We start from the raw sequence: 22,090 nt of genomic DNA on the forward strand, positions 1-22,090 counted from the left end.
AATGAGCTTATTTTAAAACACAGGATTATTGGCCCTGGATGAGGGGCTCAGTTGGTTGGAATGCTGTCCTGTTCACCAAAAAGTTGCAATCTGATTTCCAGTGGGGTGCATACAGGAGGCAACCAATCGATGTTTCTCTCACATTGATGTTTCTCTCCCTAAAAATCAATAAAAAAATAAAAAACATATCCTCGGGTAAGGATTAGTAAAGTGGTGGATCAAATAAATGCCACAGACCAGTGCTATTATACATGGGCCCACTAGGAGCCAGGGGTGGCCTTGGGGTGAGCCCCTCTCTTCAGTTAATCCTAAATAAGGATCATTTACATAGATTCTACTGGTTTTTAGGGCTCTGGCGGGTAGAATAAGTTTCTACTTTATTTTATTATTTATTCTCTTTTTCCCCCTCTTTGTCTTTTTTTAAATTGAATTTTATTTTTAAATTGATTTTTAGAGAAAGGGGAAGGGAAAAGGTGAGAGGGAAACATCAATTGGCTGCTTCCTGCATGTGCCCTACTGGGGATCAATCCCGCAACCTGGGCATGTGCCCTGACCGGGAATCCAACTGGCAACCTTTCGATGCACAGGAGAATGCCCAGTCAACTGAGCCACACTGCCCAGAGCTAGAATGAATTTTTCTTTTTCTTTTTCTTTTTTTAAATATCTTTTTATTGATTTCAGAGAGGCAGGGAGAGGGAGAGATAGTAACATCAATGATGAGAGAAAATCATTGATCGGCTCCTCCTGCACGCCCCCTACTGGGGCATGTGCCCTTGACTGGAATCGAACCCAGGACCCTTCAGTCCGCAGACTGACGCTCTATCCACTGAGCCAAACCAGCTGGGGCTAGAATGAATTTTTCTACCACAGTTCCCTCCCCACATGCCTTTACACAGTTATTAGGACTGAAGATTGGGGCTTTTGAATTATTAGAACTGCTAAGATCCAAACGGGCTTGAGAGTAACAGAGTATATGAGCTAGAATCAAACAATGACAAGAAAAAAATACTGTGGACGCTCGAACAACACAAGTTTAAACTACACAGGTTACTAATATGGGCCCGTTTTTCATTAAATATACAGTCAGTCCTCTGTATTCCCAGGTTCACATCCGTGAATTCAACCACCATGGACTGAAAACAGTATTTTTAATCTGTGGTTGGAAATCCATGGCGATTCCTGGAACCAATCCCCTGAACGTAGCAAGAGATGACTGAAGTGCTTGGAGAGTCAAAAGTTATACATGGACTTTCAACTGTGAGGGGGGTTAGGGCCCCAACCCCTGTGTTCAAGGGTCAACTTTACTATGGTCCCACACCTAACAGCTTTAAGATATTTTAGATCTTAGTTTAGGCAAAGAGGCATAATAGAGAAGAAAAGGGGCAGACTGGAAGGAGGTCCCCAGGGATACAGAGTTGGGAAACTATCAAGGAAGTCCCTTCTTAAAACAGGGCAGGGAGTTGGTCAACAGTGAAAGCAAATGGGGGACCTGCTGTGGCCAACTAAAGGGGACAACTACCCCAGGTGGTTACAGATGGTCAGAACCAAAGAGTTACGTTAGCGCTGCAGAGTGAGTTTCAAGGTGACACAGTTATTGTAGGGAAGCAGGTATGGTGTGCTGAGAGAAAACAAGCCTGGTAAAATTTTAGGATTTAAAGAATAAACAGAAGCCACATTAAGACAATTACAGATGTTGAAATGATGGCAGGAACTTATCCTACTCAACCAGGTGAAGGCTACAGGATTTACTTAATTGAGCCCTCCATGTGGACAGAACAACACAAACAAGGAAGCAGGTGGACTTAAAGCCAGCTACTGGAGAGAAAAGGGGAACAACGGAGGTAAATGGAACTCCAGGGTGCTTCCTGTGGCTGTGAGGTGGGAGACGGCAGAGAGCTGTTACTGAGGTAGCACTAGTTCAAAGGCTGAGTTAAGCTGCTGGAAGGCAAGGTTTTGGGGGAGAAGGTACAGGCTTTGGAATATTCAAAAAGAGAAACTTCAGTGTACAAACCTATTGAAAATGACTCTCCTCTAGGCAAAAGGGCAGGGACTCCCTCCCATACTCAGGAGGTATAACATGGGCCTGAGGAATCCGGACCAGGGGCTAGCAGTGGCTATACCCACTGTGGCCCAGGCTAAAGATGCCTTGGGATCCTGTTGATGGAGAGCCCTGCCCTGCCTGGGGAGGCGGGAGGAGAGTATGCACAAAGCTAGGCTGTGGGTAGGGAGGACAAACTGTATTCAGGAGAAGAGAGGGTGTGAGCTGTCTGAAAACTGAATGCAAGCTCAGACCACACTGCTCTTCCAGTCCTGAGAGAAGCTCCTGATTGCTCAGATACCAACTGGCTGGGCAATACTGCCTAGAGATGGCTCTTTGGGCAGTTTATGTTAAAGAAAAGGTCCAAACATACCTCATAACCCCCTCCCCACCCCACCAGCTTTCATGTATCCTGTTTCCTACAGCCCAGGACCTTTTTGTGCTCACCTGGCCTCTCTCCTCCAGTTCTGTCAGCATCACGATAGAGCAGGATTTCCACTCCCAGATCATTCGCCAGAAGTCCTCAATTGTGTGGAGAAGAGGGCCCTGGCTGGCGATGTAGGAGTCCTTCTGCCGGTAGCCCTATACGGGCCATGTCAATGGTAGCAGTGAGGTGGTTTAATCAGGGAGGGGCCAGTGGAGAAGAGGCTACTAGGAAGGGATGGGGCTGCTTGGAGGCAAACCCATTTTAGGCAGAGATCCCTTTTGGCCAAGGACCAAACTCTGTCTGATAAGCTCGTCTTTTTCTATGAGGGTGAGGGAAAGAGGGAGAAGCAGGCCCTTGTTGGCGATGTTGTCCTTTTGCCGGTAGGAATGGGAAAGATCAGAGGTTTTCAGCCTTTGGCTGTGGTTTGTGTTGTGAACTTTTTCCTCCAGTTATTACCGTGGTATAGCCCCTGCTTCCCCCCATCTTCTGCTCTCTGGGACCTGACAGATCTAGGGTAGGGATCAGTTCTGAACTGATGATTGATTCAAAGATAACTTTCCCAACACCTGGGGGATGAGGGGAATGCAAGGCCCAGATGAATCTCCATGGAGTGTTGGCAGCTCTGGGGACACAGATAGCACTTACGTCAATGAAGGATGCGTTCACGTAGTCTGTGTTCTCCTCACCCCTCTTAACTGGAATGATCACTCTGTTAAACTCATCTGTAGGAAGGAGAGCAGATTGTGGTCCCTCAATATCACTTGTCCTCTCCTTCCTCTCCTTCCATCTTTCCCCCCAACCCCAGGCTCTGGGCAGATATATCCTAGCTGGGCAATAACATGTTTGTTCTCTGACCAGGAGGGAGAATCCCTTTGGCTTTCATGCTCTTTTATTTTTGAAGCCATTAAAGAACTGAGGGCAACGAGAGGCAATACCATAATTCTTGTCTCCAAGCTGATCATTAACTAGTACCTGAGAAGTGGAAAAGGTATCGGGGAAGGGTTGGAGGCGAAGGCTTTGGGGGTGGGGAGAGGGCTCTTACATGGAATGATCTGTAAAACCCGGTTCTTCTTCATGTTGGCTGGAAGGTTTCCAGTCCGCATCTTGTCATTCTGGATTTTGATTGATGTTAATTTCTGAATTGGGAAGGGGAGGGAAAACATTACTGATCCCAGTAAGTGAACTTCACAAGATTATGCCTGTCACTAAATCTGTGTCTCCAAGCCATTCTGGCTGCATACAGCTCCTCACCATAACCCTAACCTTCATTTCCACCATGTCTTTGTTGGAACACTTTCTTCTGTCTTTAAGCTCGGTCAACAAGTCAAAAAAGTGTTTGGGAAACTGCCTTCCTTCCAGGCTCCTGTGGACCCTTCTGGATTCCCTTGGGCTGGAACTTAATGATCATGGAGCAAAGATCTTAGCCTGACAGGAGGTCCACCTTCCCTCTCCCTGCTGTTCCACCCGAGGCTGTCTTTGAATCTTTAGAAAACCTTATTCAAAGATATACCACTTTCTGACTCGGGTGAGGACTAACAAGAACAACAAAAAATACCATTGCTGCTTTAGCCATGTGGCTCCGTGGTTGGAGCGTCATCCCTTGCAGGTTGGCTTCCTGGTCAGGACACATACCTAGGCTGTGGGTATGATCCCCAGTCAGGGTGTGTCCTGGAGGCAACTGATGGATGTTTCTCTCACATCGATGTTTTTCTCTCTCCCTCCCCCGCTTCCTTTCTTTAAATTCAATAATCACATCCTCGGTGAGGATAAAAAAAAATTACCATTGCCTGTTACCCCCAAAACAAACCAAGTGATTCTAATGTGCAGGATGGGTTGAGAATGACCAGGGTATGAGCAAAGGGCCAGAGACCCACCTCCTTAACCACTCACATACCTTGTAAGTGCTTTCATCATTTGTTGGTAAATCTACAAGGAGTCAAGCATCCCACATTTCCCACATCACATGAATCCTTCAATCTGAAAAGGTGGTTCAGGCCCAACTCACCTTAAACTCCTCCTCTAATCCATTGTTGCTGGTCCCTGGGATTTTGTTGTAAATTTTCTGCAGATGTGTTTCTAGAGAAGTCACTTCCAGTTCTGTATCTCCATAGAGATAATGCTCCAGAAGGGCTTGGTATATGAAGACGTACTGCATCTGAAACCGGATGGTACCCGAGTTCTGAGTTACACACAACACTATCCCTATGGTGGCAGAGCTACCCCCTCCGACCCCCATTTCCCTCCAGTCCACTTCTCCTTTGATCCTAGCAGGGATAAAACAATTCACTCTAACTGTCCCAATTCAGTGACACAGGGCTTGAAATTTATGAGTCACCCTGGGGTGCTGAGCTTGGGAGAGAGGGTCCTACTCTGGCAACCTTCTGGAGTGAAAGCCTGGAGAGAAAAACAAATCCAACTCCTGCCTATTCTGAGAGCAAAGATTTGATAGTCTGAAGGGACTATAAAAATCTGGCGACACACAAAACCTGTGCCAGCCTGCCTCCCAGCACTGTGCCCCATGCCCTAACCACAGAGTTGATCTCAACAGTAAGGATAAGCTGGATATAGCTGAACTGTGTCACAATCCTGCAGGGACTAGCTCTTTCAGCTGCTGCATGCCTGCTTCCCTCAGGACCTGTTCCTTATCCTGTACAAATGAGCCCAGTGCAAATGACACCTGCCTTCCCAATTCCCCTAGGTACAACACCCTCTGTGCTCTATGTCTCTCTTAATACACATTTCACCAGGGCCCTTCATCACACTGTATGATGATCATTCACAATAACCTGGGAGACTGAGTAATCCATGAGGTGGCAGATGTTTTGGTCCTGGCATGCCCCCACCTTGCTTCACCCGCAAATCACTCACATCTGTTTGCACCATCTGGCAGCGCTGTGCCCGGATCCGGCTCACAAAGCCATACACGTCCACCTTCCGCTCTGTATGCATCATGTCCAGCATGGCATCGATGACAACAAAGGTCCCTGTCCGCCCTACACCCGCACTGTAGCCAGAGAGTAGGGGTGTTACAGGCATGGCCTACATGCCTTGTGGTAGCATGTAAGGAGGGGGCAGCACAGGCCAGGGCTCGCTCTTTAAGCCTCTAAATTCTAATTCTGAATGAGGTAGAGCTGGGACTCTCAGGGAATCAACAAACCCCACTGTACCTTGAACTCCTTACCTCTAGGGTTAGAGAACCTTTACACTTAGAGGGGCCTGAAGGCTCCCAGTGCACAAGGCAGCAATCAACCTAGTTTCCTGGCTTCACAGCAGTGGTCTCCCCCCACCCCCACCCCCACCCTGATCTTGGAGGACTGCCCTTCCCTTTTTCCTCGAGTATCTCTAACCAGCACCAGAGAGGAGTCTCTCTGCTACCCTAGGGACCTAACAGCTCATCTGCGTTATGCCAGCCTCCTCAGCCAGGGCCTGTGCTTTCCCTTGGGAACAGAGTGTGGTATGAGTGGGAAAATGAGGGTCAAGCCACACTGACCTGCAATGGACTACAATGGCCCCTGCATATTGAGGGTTACAGGCCTTCACCTTCTTAAGAAACTTGAGCATACCGATGGGGGTGAAAGGCACCCCAAAGTCTGGCCAGCTGGTAAAGTGGAATTGAGTGATGAGGCGCTGTGGCTTTCTGTTGGTCATGTCGCCCACCTGTGAAGTGAGGAAATCCTGTGTGTTGGCCCTGATACCCTGGGGTAGGTGGGGCAGCCCCAGTGAAGGGAAGGTGAGGCTTAGGGGCCAGGGCCAGCTGTGGCTGTTAGTGACAATAGGGAAATGAGGGTATACCCAAGAAAGTTTTAACAATGAACAGATAATCATCCCAGGAACCCCACTGGGTAAACTATTACTATTTTTCTCAGTCTACATATATGGAATGTAAAACTCAAGGTAAATGACCTGGTCAAGGTCTCAGAACTAGTAAATGGCAAGGTCAGTACTAAAATGCAGGTCTCCTGACTCTTGGTAAGCTCTCTTTTCATAGCACTACACTTGCCCTCAGCATAAGGTGACCTCTGTTTAAGCCTCCAGGGTCACTCTGGAGGGCCAGGAGCAGGGCTTATCACATCCTTGATGTTAGGAGCCATTGGAATAAAAAAGAAAAAGCGAGTCAAGTACCCAGAAGATTAACCACCTCCTGATGCAATTGATTCATACTAAGATGATAAAACTCCATCTCAATAATCATGTTTCTCGCCCTAGCCGGTTTGGCTCGGTGGATAGAGCGTTGGCCTGCGGACTGAAAGGTCCCAGGTTCAATTCCGGTCAAGGGCACGTACCTTGGTTGCAGGCACATCCCCAGTAGGGGGTGTGCAGGAGACAGCTGATCGATGTTTCTCTCTCATCGATGTTTATAACTCTCTATCTCTCTCCCTTCCTCTCTGTAAAAAATCAATAAAATATATTAAAAAAATAATAATCATGTTTCTCCCAGTCATAAAAATGCTCCTTAGTTTTCACAAAAGAAGTTCCCTGGGAGCCAGATCTCTGGTTTCAGAGTCCAAACACAACACACAATCAGCTTCCTGACCACCCTGAGGAAAAGGGGCAATAACACAACCTATTCTGCCCTCTTAATGGTTAGCAGATCCAAAGCAAGAGCCAAGAAAAGGAGGTAGAAAACAGTACCTGCTGAATGCAGAACTTTCGCACTGTGTAGTCCACCAGGACGGTCACATCTTCTACGGACACACGGATATTCCCATAGGTCCAGCAGCCTTGATCTGGCCAGTACTGGGCACACTTACACTGGAAAGGAACAAACATGCATCCCCTGACCTTAAACCTCCCGCCCTTGGTAGATGGAAAGGGCTGGAAAGAAAAGGACCACAATAGCCAAGACTGAAGTCCTGGGAAAGTCCTATGGCCTGTTTTTTCACCTCAAACAACTACCTACTTATTTGTTTTATCTGCTCTTTTTGCAAGTTCCTCAGTTTTCATCCTGTTTAGCGCAGTCTCTAAACTTACGCACATATACTTCTTGTTTTTTCCCATTCCCATTATTCCATCAGTTCAGGGCAAATTTGTCATACTCCAGAGGCGAGCTTGTCTTATTCCCTGGAATCAGCAACCTATGAGGAGGCCACCAGGGTGGACTGATGCAGGCTGTAAACCTGTCACAAGAGGCCCAAGGTCTTCTCTGGTGTCTGGTCCTTGGACAGCTTTCAAGAGCCAGAGGTTTGGTTGTAAGAAATGAACCTAATGCCCAGACCTAATGCTATCCTTCCCAAGCACCGTGGAGGTGCTGAACAGTACCCCAACACTCGTGTGGGGATCAAGGTGACTCAAGGGCCATCCTGGAGAAAAACTGTCATGATGGGGATTCCTTCCTGGGGATTGATCCAGGACTCAGGACTGGGGCTGGCTGTGACCCAGTGATGGAGCTGGCCAGGTATGGACTTGGCGGTCAAAAATAAAATGACCAGTCGAAGACTGCCTCAAGGATCAGGCCAGGGCCTCAGATTCCCTTGCACTTGGTGCAGGGTCTCAGTTTCATATAGCTCCCTCTGCCGACCCAGGAGTGACAGGAAACCACAGGAAGGAGGAACTAGAAAGCCAAAGAAAAAAAGCCCCTCTGTGGTGCTTTTTTGGCCAATGGCCCAAGTCTTTCTGTCAGGCTGTTTGGAACCAGGGTGAGTTGTCTGACTACCAGACACAGGGAACATGCCCTAGGCCAGTGGTTGGCAAACTCATTAGTCAACAGAGCCAAATATCTACAGTACAACGACTGAAATTTCTTTTGAGAGCCAAATTTTTTAAACTTAAACTATATAGGTAGTTTGCTTCTTCTTTGTAGCCATGTCAAACAGGGCACCTAAAAAAATGTTTCATTTTATAATAATGAAGCCACCAACATAAAATAATTACGATTCTTAAATTGATGACAAAAATACCTTTAGGATTTGCAGCTGGTTGGAAAAATACAGGTAACTTTATGCTTTGAGTAGGTACTTTTGTCACCCATGTGCAATTTGTGGACGCGACTAGCACTAACCACTGCACAATGAGACTGCTGACTGACTGGCTCACTCAACTCGTGCATGAATCGCGTGTGCCTTCCCCACGCTGCATATCCCGTGGGCCCGCCTGTGCCATGTCTCCCGTCGCCTGACCGACTGACACCCCCCACTTCTTCTAACACCACTTCTTCAAAATAGACTCGCCCAGGCTGAAAACCTACTTCTGCGCACGGGCCACGAAGTTTCAATCTCACTGTACGTGCGCACCCGCACGTGGTATTTTGTGGAAGAGCCACACTCAAGGGGCCAAAGAGCCGCATGTGGCTCGCGAGCCGTGGTTTGCTGACCATTGCCCTAGGCAACCCTTGGGATCATCGGAGGCCTTTGGGACATAGGAAAGTCTGGTAGGCATATTAACCTGGGCTCTGTCTGCAAGAATGACTGGCAAGGAGCCACAAAGGATGGACAGTCCAGACACAAACACAGCTCCAGCAAAGACCCTCTGCTGGTCATGCCTGTATCAGAGGCCCTCCTAACAAATTTCCCACTTACCTCTTTTCTCTCCTTCAGGTTGGTCACCATGACAATGGTGGCTGTGTTTTGTTCCCAGATCATCCTCCAAAAATCATTTACCGTTTCTTCTTTTGGTCCTAAAGCAGCCAATAGCAAAAATGAGAACCCATGGCAAGGGGAAGAAAGATGCTGGGAAATTTGAAACATTCATTCTTGACTTTGGAAGCCTGTGCCCACATATCTCCAGCTAAATATCTAATACATTGATCCACCCACCCACCTGCTAACTGAACATTCCCCATGTATCCACCAGGCACTTCACTAAAAAGTGAAGTCGGAGTGGGAGGCTGTCAAAATATAAAGAGAACATGAACAATGTCTCCCAAAGATATATTGTTGAGATTAGAAAGCATGACTATTCACTCAATATCACATTATGGGCCAGATAGTGAGCTAAGTGTTTTATATCTCATTTACTTCTTTCCACCATGCTCTGAGGTAGGTGTCATCAACCACAGAGGGGTTAGGTGACTTGCTCAGACTGGAATTTAAAATTTACTTCCCACACAGTCCTTCCCAGAAAGCCACTAGAAGATTTCCAAACAAAAATGAGGGAGCCAACAAAGAAAGAGAAAGAGATGGAATCTAACATATAAAGGAGACTAAAGCTATCCAGAATGGCAAAAGAAAGAAGGTTCTTGAAGGATCCCAAGATAAAAAAATAAACTCCATGTATCTGAATTCTTGAGAGAATATATTTCTAGAGAAGAATTTTTTTTTGCGGGGGGGAGTGGAGGGAGAATCAATGTTAGCTATATAAAAAAGTAAGTGAATAGGAAAAAAGGGTAATCATTAACTCTCAGAAAAGAGAAAACCAAAAATTGTACCAAAAAACTCATACATTATGTGCTTCAGTGGTTAATAATATTGGTATAGTAATAATGTAAACAACAAATGTTATCTTAACCTCAAATTGTAATTTAACTCTATTGGGAAGAGTGGGCAATGGGGGAAAAAGGAGACATATGTAATACTTTAAATAAAGAATTAAATTAAAAAAAAAGAGTGGGGAAAAGAGACATGTATATGCATGTCTGTCTGATTGAGTGTGAGGTTGTTTGTAAGAGAATTAAATAAAGTATATCATCTACCCATAAGGAATCAACAGATAAAAATGGTTACATTAGATTAAAAGAGTAAGGGAGAAAGGGGGAAGAACATTATTTTTATAACCTTTGTAATCACTTTGACTTCCTTAAAATTTATATTCCCCTTGGTAAAAATGAAAAAAAAATTACAAAGAAAAACAATGATAGAAGTGAACATATGCCAGAAAGATATACAGAAGAGTAATTGTTTCACTGCCTGGCAAGGTCAGGACAAATCTACTAGAGTAGGTGACATCTGAGTTATATGTTAGGGTAGATCAGTGGATGGGAGCTTAGAGAGGAAGCAGGGAGAATAGGCACTCCAGGCAGAGGTACAGGCGGCTGGCAGCAAGAAAGAGAGCACGAGATACCCAGCGATGTAATGAATTCAGTGAGGTAACTGTGTAGAGTGCATGGAGTGGTGGAAGATGGAGCTGGAAAGATAGGTAAGGTACAAGGCCTGTCCTTGTACCTTAACTTCCCAATAGAGTTAAATTACAATTTGAAAGATAGATAATGGAAAATCATGAGGATCATGACATAAGTTTTCCTCGAAAAAGAACATTCTGGTGGAAAGAGTGCAAGGAGCAAGGGTGAGGGGTAGAGGAATCAATCAGTAGGCTGTAACAGAGCTGGAAGAAAAGATGGGAGTAAGGCAATGTGTCAGAGAAGAGAGATTTTGAAGATGGAAATAAGAGGACTAGTCATTAGACCAGCCGTGGGCAAACTACGGCCCGTTTGAAATGAATAAAACTAAAAAAAACAACAACCGTACCCTTTTATGTAATGATGTTTACTTTGAATTTATATTAGTTCACACAAACACTCCATCCATGCTTTTGTTCCGGCCCTCTGGTCCAGTTTAAGAACCCATTGTGGCCCTCGAGTCAAAAAGTTTGCCCACCGCTGCATTAGACTAAGGGACAGGTAGAAGATCTGGATTATCCTAAACTGGCTTGGTTAACTGGGTAGATTACATTCCAGTCATGGTGATGGCCAAAGAATACAGGAGGAAAGCAGTCTGGGGTCTAAGGAAGAGTCATTTTTTAGTTTCTGATGTTAAATCTAAAGAGTATGTAGGGGTATCCAGGTGGAAGAGTACAAAACTAGTTTGAAAATGTGGCTTAGGAGAGGTCAAGAGAGGCAGCAGCCAGAGGTGAGTATTAGATGAGCTGTCTCAAAGAGAATACAGAAAACAGAAGGGGCCAGACAGAGAATGCTGAGGGCTCTCAGCATCATTCAGTTCAGATAGAATAAAAACCCTGGGAAGGAGATAAGAAGGAGCAGATGGAGAGGCAAGAGAACTGAGAGAAAATGGTGCCATGAAAGACAGAGATGGAGTTTCAAGGAAGCAGTCACCCACACATTTAGGAAGAAGCTACATTTAAGGGGCAGAATGAAGAATAAGAGCCAGGGAAAGAATATTTAGAAAAGTGAGAAAAATCAAGGTAACTGAACATCAAGAAATAACGGAGGAGTTTCAAGGAGTGTGAAGTACGGTGGAAAGGCTTAAGAGGACGGGACTTTGAAAAAAAGTCAACCAGGAAGTCACAGGAGACCTTAATTCACAAAGATTTTAGTGTCAACAAAGTCCTATGGCAAATAATGAGAGGAAAAGACTGCACATGGTTGTTGGTGCCAAAATCATCACTGAGTAGGTGTTAGCACAATTGGGCCTTAGAAGACAGATCTGAATTGACAGATGGCTACAGAGGAAGAGAAAGCAGGGCCTGGTTATGTAAAAGCCTGACCCCAGTGGGAGACTGTGAGGGTAAGGAGGATCTGAGGCTTTTCCTAACTTACTTTACCTCAATCTCTATTTTATGTCTAATAGAACTTTCTGTAATGGTGAAAATGTTTTCTATCTGCACTACTATGTCACACCATGTGTGTATAGCCTTCTCCAGTCTTTTTATACATGTAGCTAGTGAGCCTTAAAATGTGACTACTATAATTGAAGAACTGAATTTAAAATTTTAGTTAATTAAATTTTTACTTTTAAATAGCCACATGTGGCTATTGGCTACTGTATTAAAAACATAGCCACTTACCAAAATTTATGCTTGTTTCCCTGTACATTGTCCTCCACTAACTAAAGGGTCCATGGTACTGGGTCCCTGCTCTGAGTTTCCTAGACCACTTATCTATACTAATAAAAGGGTAATATGCTAATTAGACCAGACCGGACGTCCTTCTGGACAAAGCTGCAGTGGCTGCGAGGGCTGAGCCCCTTGCTTGAATTTCGTGCATCCGGCCTCTAGTCTATTAATAATAGTGGAGCTCAGGCCCACGAGTGGCAGGGAGGAAATGAGCCAGCCCATTTCCCAGGCTAGACCCTATTTCTGACCCTGGGAGGTGGCCAATCCTTTCTGGAGATTGATTACAAATTCAAATTCTGAGCAGCCTAACTAGAACCTCATGTTCCCAAAGGGTCACACCATGTGTGTATAGCCTTCTCCAGTCTTTTTATGCACACTTACAAAAGGACTTCTTTTAAATGACCCCTGGATACTAAATCATCAAGTTCAAGGCCTTTAGTTATAAAATTGCAAGGTGGATTACATTTTTTTTTCAGATAGTAATCTTTATAGAAAGGCTACTACATTCAGATTAATCTATTTAGCATTTGGAAGAAATAACCCAAACCCACTATGAGCTCATGGATAAGCCTGAGTAAAAAATTATCATTAATTACTTGCTGAGCCAGAGTGGCTCTATGGTTGAGCATTGACCTATAAACCAGGAGGTCACAGCTCGATTCCTGGTCAGTGCACATGCCCAGGTTGCAGGTTCAATCCCCAGTAGGGGGAAGGCAGGAGGCAGCTGATCAATGATTCTCTCTCATCACTGATATTTCTCTCTCTCTTTCTCCCCCCCCCCCCTCCCCTTTCCTCCCTGAAATCAATAAAAAAATATTGTTTCAAAAATCATTACTTTACCTTGTGCAGCAATGAATTTGTTCTTTTCTTGGTAGCCCTGAGGGGAGAGGAGAGTGGGAAAGAAAAAGAAAGTGAAAACCAAAAATGGGTTGGAAATAATATTCTCCAGACTCCCAACCAGTTAACAAGGCCTCCCTACAAAAAGGTCCAGGCAATTAACAAGAATTTCCATTCTAGAAATTTCTAAGGGATTAGCTTTAGATAGCAGGAATCAAAGATTACATGATCTAGGTAGTCTTCTCCAAGTAAATTATTAATGAAGAATATCCAAATCCCAAATCCCAGGCTAGACCCTATTTCTGACGTGTCTCAGAGCCTTACAATCTAGGTCTTAGTGTTAATGGATAGGAACCCTCCAAGGCAGAAGCAAATGTGGTGGTTCCAGGGATGAAGCTGGGCTCACACTTGGAAAGAAAATGGTTATTTTCTTGATGATGCTTTACCCTGGTGCAAAGACTTTCGGGGAATAACCTGTGGGTATGGCAGGTCAGCTCCCAGTGTTCTGGGTTCTCCACTACAGGCAGTGAGAGAAGAAGCAAAGGGGCACTGGGATATAGCTAAGGAGCCTCTGAGAAATGAACAACTGGCCGTAACTGCTAAAGACCTCTCCACTCTTAGACATGTAAAGGTGAGTGAGGAGACTGGTTCCTTCTAAGACTCCAGGTTGGAACCCACTTGCCAACTATGCCACTGCCTCTTCTGCCTCCCCTTGTGACCAACGTCAGGTTTGCTTTCACACCTTTGTGTTCCCCGCACCACAGGTCCTAGTCTCCACTGGCAGTTGCCACCACTTCCCTTCAAGATCCATCTGTGATCTTAGCTCTCTGCAAAAAGGGCTTGGTAATGGTTGCCAGGGATGGGAATGGGGTTTAACTGTATCTGGACAAGAAGTTTTTATTGAAGTAATCAAATGTTCTAAAACTAAAAGGCAATAACTAAAGGGTATAGGGTTCCTTTTTGGAGGTGATGAAAAGGTTGTAAAATCGACTGGTGATGGCTGCATATATCCGTGAATATACTAAAAACCACCGAATTGTACACTTTAAATGGGTAAAATGATGGTATATGAATTACATATAATAAAGTTGTTAAAATTATTCTTAAACAATTAGGGTGATGGCAGGATGACTTGGTAAATTTTATAAAATTTACTGACTTCTATACTTTAAATAGACCAAATTTTTGTTATATAAACTATACCTCAATTAAGTTGGAGAGAAAAAGGGTTTGGTAAGTATAACTGGCAGCCTATAACAAATGGCCTTGATTTGCTTCAAAGGACACTGTCTACCCCTATACTCCAAATCCAAGGCACATTTGCTCCCTCTTTCTCACTGATCTCTCATCTGCACTTAACCCTGCTGACCATCTGACATTTCCTCCATGCTTTACTTTTTGCCCTCTGACGTGCTCTTCTCTCCCAGTCTCCTTTTATCTTATTCATGAGTGTCTCTTGCTCAATGTGTGTGTGGCAGAGGCTGGTGGGCCCCAGGGCCCAATATTCTCCCTCTGAATAACTTCCAAGACATGGCTTTGGAATATCTCCTCTGAGCTCCAGATGAATATGACCAACTGTGTGCTGGACATCCACATGGATCACTGTATTTTCTGTAAGCTCTACTCTCGAAAATATACAATCAATCACCAAGTCCTGTTAAGTCTACCTCCAAAGTAGCTTTTATTTTGTTGCTTCCTCTTCAACCTTTCTACAGGACCTCATCATCTATAACCTACTACTGTAATAGCCCCTAGTTGGCCCTCTTAAATCCATGTCGCACATAGTAACCTGAGTGACCAATATACAAATGTGGCCATGTCACTTCTTGTCTTTAATACCTTTGATACTACCCCATTGCCCAGAGAATTAATTAAAACCCTTAGCTGTACTGAAAAATTGCAGCTACTATAAGGTGGCTTACTCAACACCCAGTCTCACCCACTGCTATCCTGACTTTCTTACTACAGGGGCCAAGACACTAAAAGCTAAATTCCCTAGATTCATCCCTTGCAGTTTAGTTCTGCACAGACCTAGCAGATGCTCCCACATAAGACCAGGGGTATAAGTGAGCGATGTGAGATAGTGATTGTGCTAGCAAGGTTTGGTCTTTGGGCAAGCATGGCAGAAGCATCCAGGTCTTCTGCAGAGCTTTCACTATGAGAGTTATAGGGTAGTTGGGTACCTCTGTGACTGCTCTATTCCTCACTGAGCAGCACCTTAGCTTGGTTCATTGGCTCTCCCACAGATTTTGTAAGCTACCCAGTATCTTATAATAAACCCCTTTTACCTGGCCAACGTGGCTCAGTGGTTGAGCATCAACCTATGAACCCGGAGGTCACGGTTCAATTCCCGGTCAGGGCACATGCCCAGATTACGGGCTCAATCCCCAGTGGGGGTGGTGCAGGAGGCAGCTGATCAATAATTCTCTCTCGTCATTGATGTTTCTACCTCTCTCTCCCTCTCCCTTCCCCGCTGAAATCAATAAAAATACATGAAAATTTAAAAAAGTTTGTTTTCAGTCACTTAAAAAATTGACTCCTCAGGGAAAACTTGAAATGACAAATACTCCTCTTAACATGAAGCTGGGAAGGACACAGTTCAAGATAATGAATGAGAAAGCTTGAGTTCCTTACATTGATGAATGAAGCATTGATGTAATCAGAATCTGGAACTCCTTCAACTGGTGTCAGATGGACTCTAGAGTGATCATCTAGGAAAAAAAATTAATCTTTAAATATTGTTAATATTAAAATAGTTAAATCCAATTTTATTTCTCACTGGTCCTGACACAATCAGGCCAGATAAGACATTTGTGCCTATGTGTATAGAGACACAGATGTATAAAGATGCCACTGCAGCAACTATTTATAACAGCAAAAATTTGGACATATCTCAATCATCATTAGGGGACTAGTTAAATACATTAAGATATGTCCACAGCTCTGGCCGGGATGGCTCAGTTGGTTGTGCACTGAAAGGTTGCCAGTTCGATTCTGGTCAGGGCACATGCCTGGGTTTCAGACTTGATCCCTGGTAGGGGGCATGCAAGAGACAGCTGATCAATGTTTTGCTCTTACATTGATGTTTCTTTCCCCTTTTCTCTAAAAATCAATAAACTATTGTTAAAGAAAAAAGATATGGATAGTAAGCAGTTGATAAAGAGGAAAGTGAGTACTTTTGTTTCTCAACAGATGAATTGACAATATACACTGAGTGGCCAGATTATTATGACTGGCCAGATTATTATGACTACCCCATCAGTACTTCGTTGGGCCACCTTTTGCCTTCAATACTGCGGTGATTCTTCTTGGCATTGACTCCACAAGATGTAGAAAGGTGATGCAAGGAATCTGACACCATGCCTGATGAATAGCACTGTCCAGTTCTGTGAGATTTGATGATTGTGGAACCAGTTGCCTGATGGCTCTTTTAACTTCATCCCACAAATGCTCAATTGGATTGAGATCTGGTGATTGTGGGGGCCACCTAAGCAAGGTAAAGTCTCCCTCATATTCTTGAAACCACTCCTGCACAATATGAGCACCGTGGCATGGCGCATTGTCTTGTTGGAAGAAGCCATCTCCATTGGGATACGCCATCAACATGATAGGATGAACTTGATCAGCAACGATACTTAGGTATGTTGTGCTATTCAGACGTTTATAATGATCTGGCCCTCTAGCAACTTCAGCGGGAAATTATAGCTAATTTGCCTACAAACATCAGGTGGTCATAATAATCTGGCCACTCAGTGTATATATATTGTTAAAAGAAAAAAGGTCTGCCCTGGCTGATTTGGCTCAGTGGTCAGCATCGACCCAAGGACCAAAGGGTCTCAGGTTTGATTCCTGGTCAAGGGCAAGTACCTCAGTTGCAGGTTCCCCAACCCAGGTAAGGGTAGGGTGGGGGAGAGGGGGCAACCAATTGATGTGTCTCTCTCATGTCGATGCTTCTTCCACTTTCTCTAGAAATCAACAGAAAATATATCCTTGGGTGAGGATTTAAAAAAAAAAAGGGGGGGGTCTGAACAATGTATACAATATACCAATGACATTAAATACATACATACATACATATATATATAATACACATACATATAGTCATACACAAATAGGAAGACATAATTACAGTATGTATATATAAATATATAGTGATCTCTAATATGTTTAGCACTCAAAAATATACCAGGTCTTTAAATAATAAATTATATAATTTGTACACACAAAAAAAGTCATTATAAAAACAAGACAAAGTTCAAATATTTTGCTCTCTTATCCCACTGGATTATGTATATCCCACATTCTGGAGAGCCCTGGTCTAGAAAAATGTCTGTTAGGCTATATAGATCAACTGAGAGTAATGACTAACTGGGAAGGTTTATGAAGAGAACTCTGTATCATAATTTCTTTGCAATGAGCACTACAAAAAAACCCCCCATGAACAACCCACTTCTTATCTGGTCCTAGTGAAACTGCTCTCCCTAACCTCCTAGAAACTTTAGGCCTGCCACAAAAAAACTAGTTAAGCACCCCTACTGACTTTGTAAGCACCTGGAGTCGCCTTGGGAACCATAAAGGCAATTTTAGATTGAGAGAAGGCCTGACCTTACTCTCTTTACCAACCCTCCTATGATTAAACACAACATTCTTTCCAGCCTCAGAAAAACTGGCTAGAGATGCAGTTTCAGGTTACATCCCTAGAAACCCTACAAACACTCACAAGGCAAGATGTTTACATATCGATTTTTTTCCTTATTTTCCTCCTTGGAGGCAGCTTCACAGGTGGCCTGGATAGGACAAGCAGGGAGAGCCTGAAAGGTTAAGAGAAATTAGAGGAGTTACTAACAGGGATAAACACCAAACATGCAGACTGCTACACCAACTCTCGACCTGGCAGCAAGCTCTGCCTTTCCTTGGGGGAAAAAGATGGGCCCAAGGGAACACTTGCAGCCTAACACAGAGCGTGCTCCTTTTTCTAAAGTGCCTACAAATTTCTTAGAGTGTACCACCAAGAATCCCCAGGAGCAGAATGCCCTTCTGTTATTATGCAGCATGCTCTTTATATGGTTACTACATGGTTAGGGGCCTGTTACAATGCTGGGTCAAAATGGACCACCCTGTTAATTGGAGTGGAGACATAAAGGGATGAGCCACTTCTCCTCATGCTAACCACAATGCAAAGATAAGATGCATCTCAGAATGAACCACACAGGAGTGCTCTGGACGGTTAGCTGAGTTAGGTCCTCTCTAGGGCCCTGACAAAGGAGCATGGCAACCCAGCCTCTAGCATCATGTAGCAAGGAAAAAAGGACAGGCATTCACAGGGATTCAGCAGTTAGGAAGCAGAGGACCTGGTGAGGTGGCAGTGACTATGCAGCAATTCTGAAGGACATGTGTATTGGTAGGTATATGGATAAGTACAAATGGTTTCACACGAAGCAGTCTGGATTGTCTGAACTTGAGCAAACAGTTGAACTTTCTAGGCCCAAATGCCCTCATCTGTAAAATTGGGATGCTAATATCTGCCACATAAGAAATAAATAAAATAATCTGTCTGGCATAGAAGAGGCATTTAATAAATTAATTTTAAAAAGGAGCGGGAAGCTAAGCCTTATTATTTGAACTGTTTTCTTTTGATATGTTCCATATATTCAAAACTAAGAAAGCAAAAAGGGAAACAGTTAAAAATTCCAACCTAGAAACCTTTCTAATAAGTGATTTGGAAATATGTTTTATAAGCCTTAAAAATAAAATAAAAAATATTCATACTCTTTGATCTAGCAACTCCACTTCTGAGAATCTAGCCTAAAGAAATAAAAATCTCTATGTTCAAATTATTTACTTCATTAAATGACCCAAAACTGAAAACAGCTTTAATATTCAGCAGTAGTGAAAGAGTTAAGTAAATTATGGTTCATGTATTATTTTTCACTTACTCCTTTAACAAATTATATATTGTATACCTCTCAGATACCGGGTTAGATACAGAGCAAACAGTGGTGAATCAATCATATACACAGTTCTTGCTCTCATAGACAATACAAACTTGTGTGTGAAAGATGGACATTAAACAAATAAATATAAAATTATACATCACAATAAATGTAATGAAAGAACAAAATGCTATTAGAGAAAGTATACCCAAAATTAGAGGAAGGATGAGTGTGGAAAACAGTATTCTAGGCACAGTGATCAGCATCTGTGGTGACTCAGAGAGAGAGGAGAAGGCTTGGTTTGTGGGAAGAACTAAAAGGTCAGTGAGCATATTACATAGAAAGTGTGATTGGTGGGGATGGCAAGAAGTGGGAGGAGATGAGCTTGGTAAGGTTAATTCACACATTTCCACATAGGTCCTTCAATAGAGAGCTTGAATTTTAAGTGCAGGAGGAAACCATTCAAGGTTTTAAAGCTGCAATCCATGCCCTGACTGGTTTGGCTCAGTGGATAGAGCGTTGGCCTGTGGACTGAAGGGTCCCGGGTTCAATTCCGGTCAAGGGCATGTACCTTGGTTGCGGGTACATCCCCAGTAGGGGGTGTGCAGGAGGCAGCTGATAGATGTTTCTCTCTCATTGATGTTTCTAACTCTCTATACCTCTCCCTTCCTCTTTGTAAAAAATCAATAAAAATATATATTTTTTAAAAAGCTGCAATCCAATATACATGTTAAAGAATCACTCTAGCTGATACATGGAAAATGGACTGGCAAACAAGAATAGAAACATGGAAAGATGAAGGTAAAAGGAAATAGATGCATTTGAGATATATTCTGGAGAAGAGTTACTAGATTGAGAGATGGACTGAAAGGAATGTAGATTGGGAAGAGAAAAAAAAAACAGGAATAAAGGGTGACTCTTTGGTTTCTAATTTTGATAATAAAAAATACAATTAAATAAAGGAAATGCCAGCCTAAAAGGAACTAATTTTACCAGATGAAAGCAAGATCTCTAAGGGAGCAAACATGTTTCCTGGGAACCATCAAGACAGTGATAAAGAGAAATTAAAGGATCCTAAGATAAAGGGAGTCAGAATCTCATAGTCCATCTGCCTTCACTTAAGATTTTCCGTTCAGAGTTAAAACCCTGGAGATTTTACATGTTATTTTTATTTTTAAAAATATATATTTTATTGATTTTTTACAGAAAGGGAGAGGGATAGAGAGTTAGAAACACTGATGAGAGAGAAACATCAATCAGCTGCCTCCTGCACACCCCCTGCTGGGGATGTGCCCGCAACCAAGGTACATGCCCTTGACCGGCATTGAACCCGGGACCCTTCAGTCCGCAGGCCAAAGCTCTATCCACTGAGCCAAACCAGTTAGGGCTACATGTTATTTTATTGAGAAGCAATTCCTTTAGACCTGATGCTGCTAATACTTAAGTGGGGGGAGGCGGGAGGGAGGGAGAATATCCTGAGCAGGACTCTTACACATGAACAGAGACCCTGCTTAAGACTGGAATTTCCCAATTCACCCAGATAGGCTAGATTTCCATGTTTCCACCCTGGTCAGAGCAAGATAAGATACGAGATTTTAAAGCCCCCACAAGTAATTCAGAGGCATTACTTTCCCAGTACACGCCTTGTCTAAAATGATGTAAACAAAGGTAGACAGCAAGACTTGAAAATAGTCCCCAGGGTCAGTAATACATGACCATAGTCGTATCAGCTAATCACCATGACCACAGTCCTATCAGCATCCCTAGCTCCTCAGGTCATGATGAAGAAAAACTAGTTCTCCAGCCATGCCAAATAAGGTTCCTAAAAGCAAAGTGAGGAAGAAACAGGAGCTATTGTTTGACAAGAGAAAAGGGCCTGCTCTAGAGAACATGGTGCTAGATGCAAAGGGTCAGGCTGAAGAGCCTATGTCAGGGATGAAAACAAGGAGAATCCTACTCCTTTTCCTTTCTACCCTGAAAAACCTAGCCCAGAGCTAGGAAGCAGCAGATAACCAGAAGGATTTAGATATAAAATCTCTTGAAACACTAGGTGGCATCAAAGACCATTTCATCCCTTGCTTAAGCCTTCATTGGAAGCAAGATTAAGCCATTTTTTAAAAACATGTTGTTTTTTAAAACATTGTTTTTCAATTTTTATATTTCTAAAAATACAAATATATCCATCACATAATTTAACTTACAAGTTCTCTTTGGTCTTTTCCCTCATCATATACTCCTCCTCACAAATAAACTTAAAAATATTGTGTTTATCATTACCTTGCTTTAATTTATTTGTACCCCATATATCTTGTATCCTTAAACAATATTTTTTATTATTCAGTTTACTTTTTGATAAAAATTGAATCATAATCAAGTGGTAACTTGTTTTTATTTTGTCCAATGTTATGTTCTGAAGACTCATCTAGGTTGTTCCATGTAGCCAAAGTTCATTCACTTTACTTTGTAGTGTTCCATTTTGAGTCCATACCAACATTTGTTTACCCACTCTATTACTGACGAATACCGGGGTTGTTTACAGTGAACAATCCTACTTCAAACACAAATTGGTATGTGTTTCCTCATGCACATGTGCAAGAGTTTTAGGTATGAATATAACTTTACCAGATAAGGCCAAATTGTTTTTCAAAGTAGTTGTAACAATTTATACTCCCATCAGCAATGTAGTGTTCCCAGTTGTTTTGTATACTCATTAACATTTGCTATGGTCAGACTTTAAATGTATCAAATGTCGGTTTAATTTATACTTCTCCTGATTTATTAATGAAGTTGACCATCTTTCCACAGATGACTGGTCAACAGGGTTTCTTCTTCTTTGAACTACCTAGCAAGTATTTCCCCCTTTTCTCCTGGATTGCTTGTTTGTTTTCTTAATTTGTACGAGTTGTTTATATATTCTACTCATTCTTCATCAGTTATAAGTGTTACAGATATTTTTTGCCAAGTTTGTGGCCTGCCTTTTCATTTTTTATGGTATCTATTTATAAACAGAAGTTTTACATCATAATGTAGTCAAGTTGGTTAATCTTTCCCTTTATCAACATTTTAAGTCTTAAGAATCCTTTCCTACTGTGAGATTATATTTTCCTACATTCATTCATGTTTCATCACTCT

At 43.0% G+C, this 22,090-nt stretch overlaps 1 protein-coding gene across 10 annotated transcripts in view; it reads right to left on the bottom strand.

Annotated features, from left to right (window-relative positions):
• PTPRA (protein tyrosine phosphatase receptor type A) overlaps positions 1-22,090 on the bottom strand; it is a 137,281-nt gene that overhangs the window by 8,493 nt on the left and 106,698 nt on the right. For all 10 annotated transcript variants that reach the window (XM_059705692.1, XM_059705690.1, XM_059705688.1 and 7 more), the window contains 11 exons: positions 17,746-17,836; positions 15,660-15,736; positions 13,029-13,065; positions 8,981-9,078; positions 7,098-7,217; positions 5,956-6,122; positions 5,334-5,469; positions 4,471-4,620; positions 3,508-3,601; positions 3,111-3,187; positions 2,486-2,620 (listed from right to left, as the gene is read on the bottom strand). In XM_059705692.1, the coding sequence (XP_059561675.1) occupies positions 2,486-2,620; positions 3,111-3,187; positions 3,508-3,601; positions 4,471-4,620; positions 5,334-5,469; positions 5,956-6,122; positions 7,098-7,217; positions 8,981-9,078; positions 13,029-13,065; positions 15,660-15,736; positions 17,746-17,836 (1,182 nt within the window). The remainder of the gene's footprint in view (positions 1-2,485; positions 2,621-3,110; positions 3,188-3,507; positions 3,602-4,470; positions 4,621-5,333; positions 5,470-5,955; positions 6,123-7,097; positions 7,218-8,980; positions 9,079-13,028; positions 13,066-15,659; positions 15,737-17,745; positions 17,837-22,090) is intronic.

This window comes from Myotis daubentonii, chromosome 8, assembly GCF_963259705.1.
Source record: "Myotis daubentonii chromosome 8, mMyoDau2.1, whole genome shotgun sequence".
NCBI classification, from domain to species: domain Eukaryota; kingdom Metazoa; phylum Chordata; class Mammalia; order Chiroptera; family Vespertilionidae; genus Myotis; species Myotis daubentonii.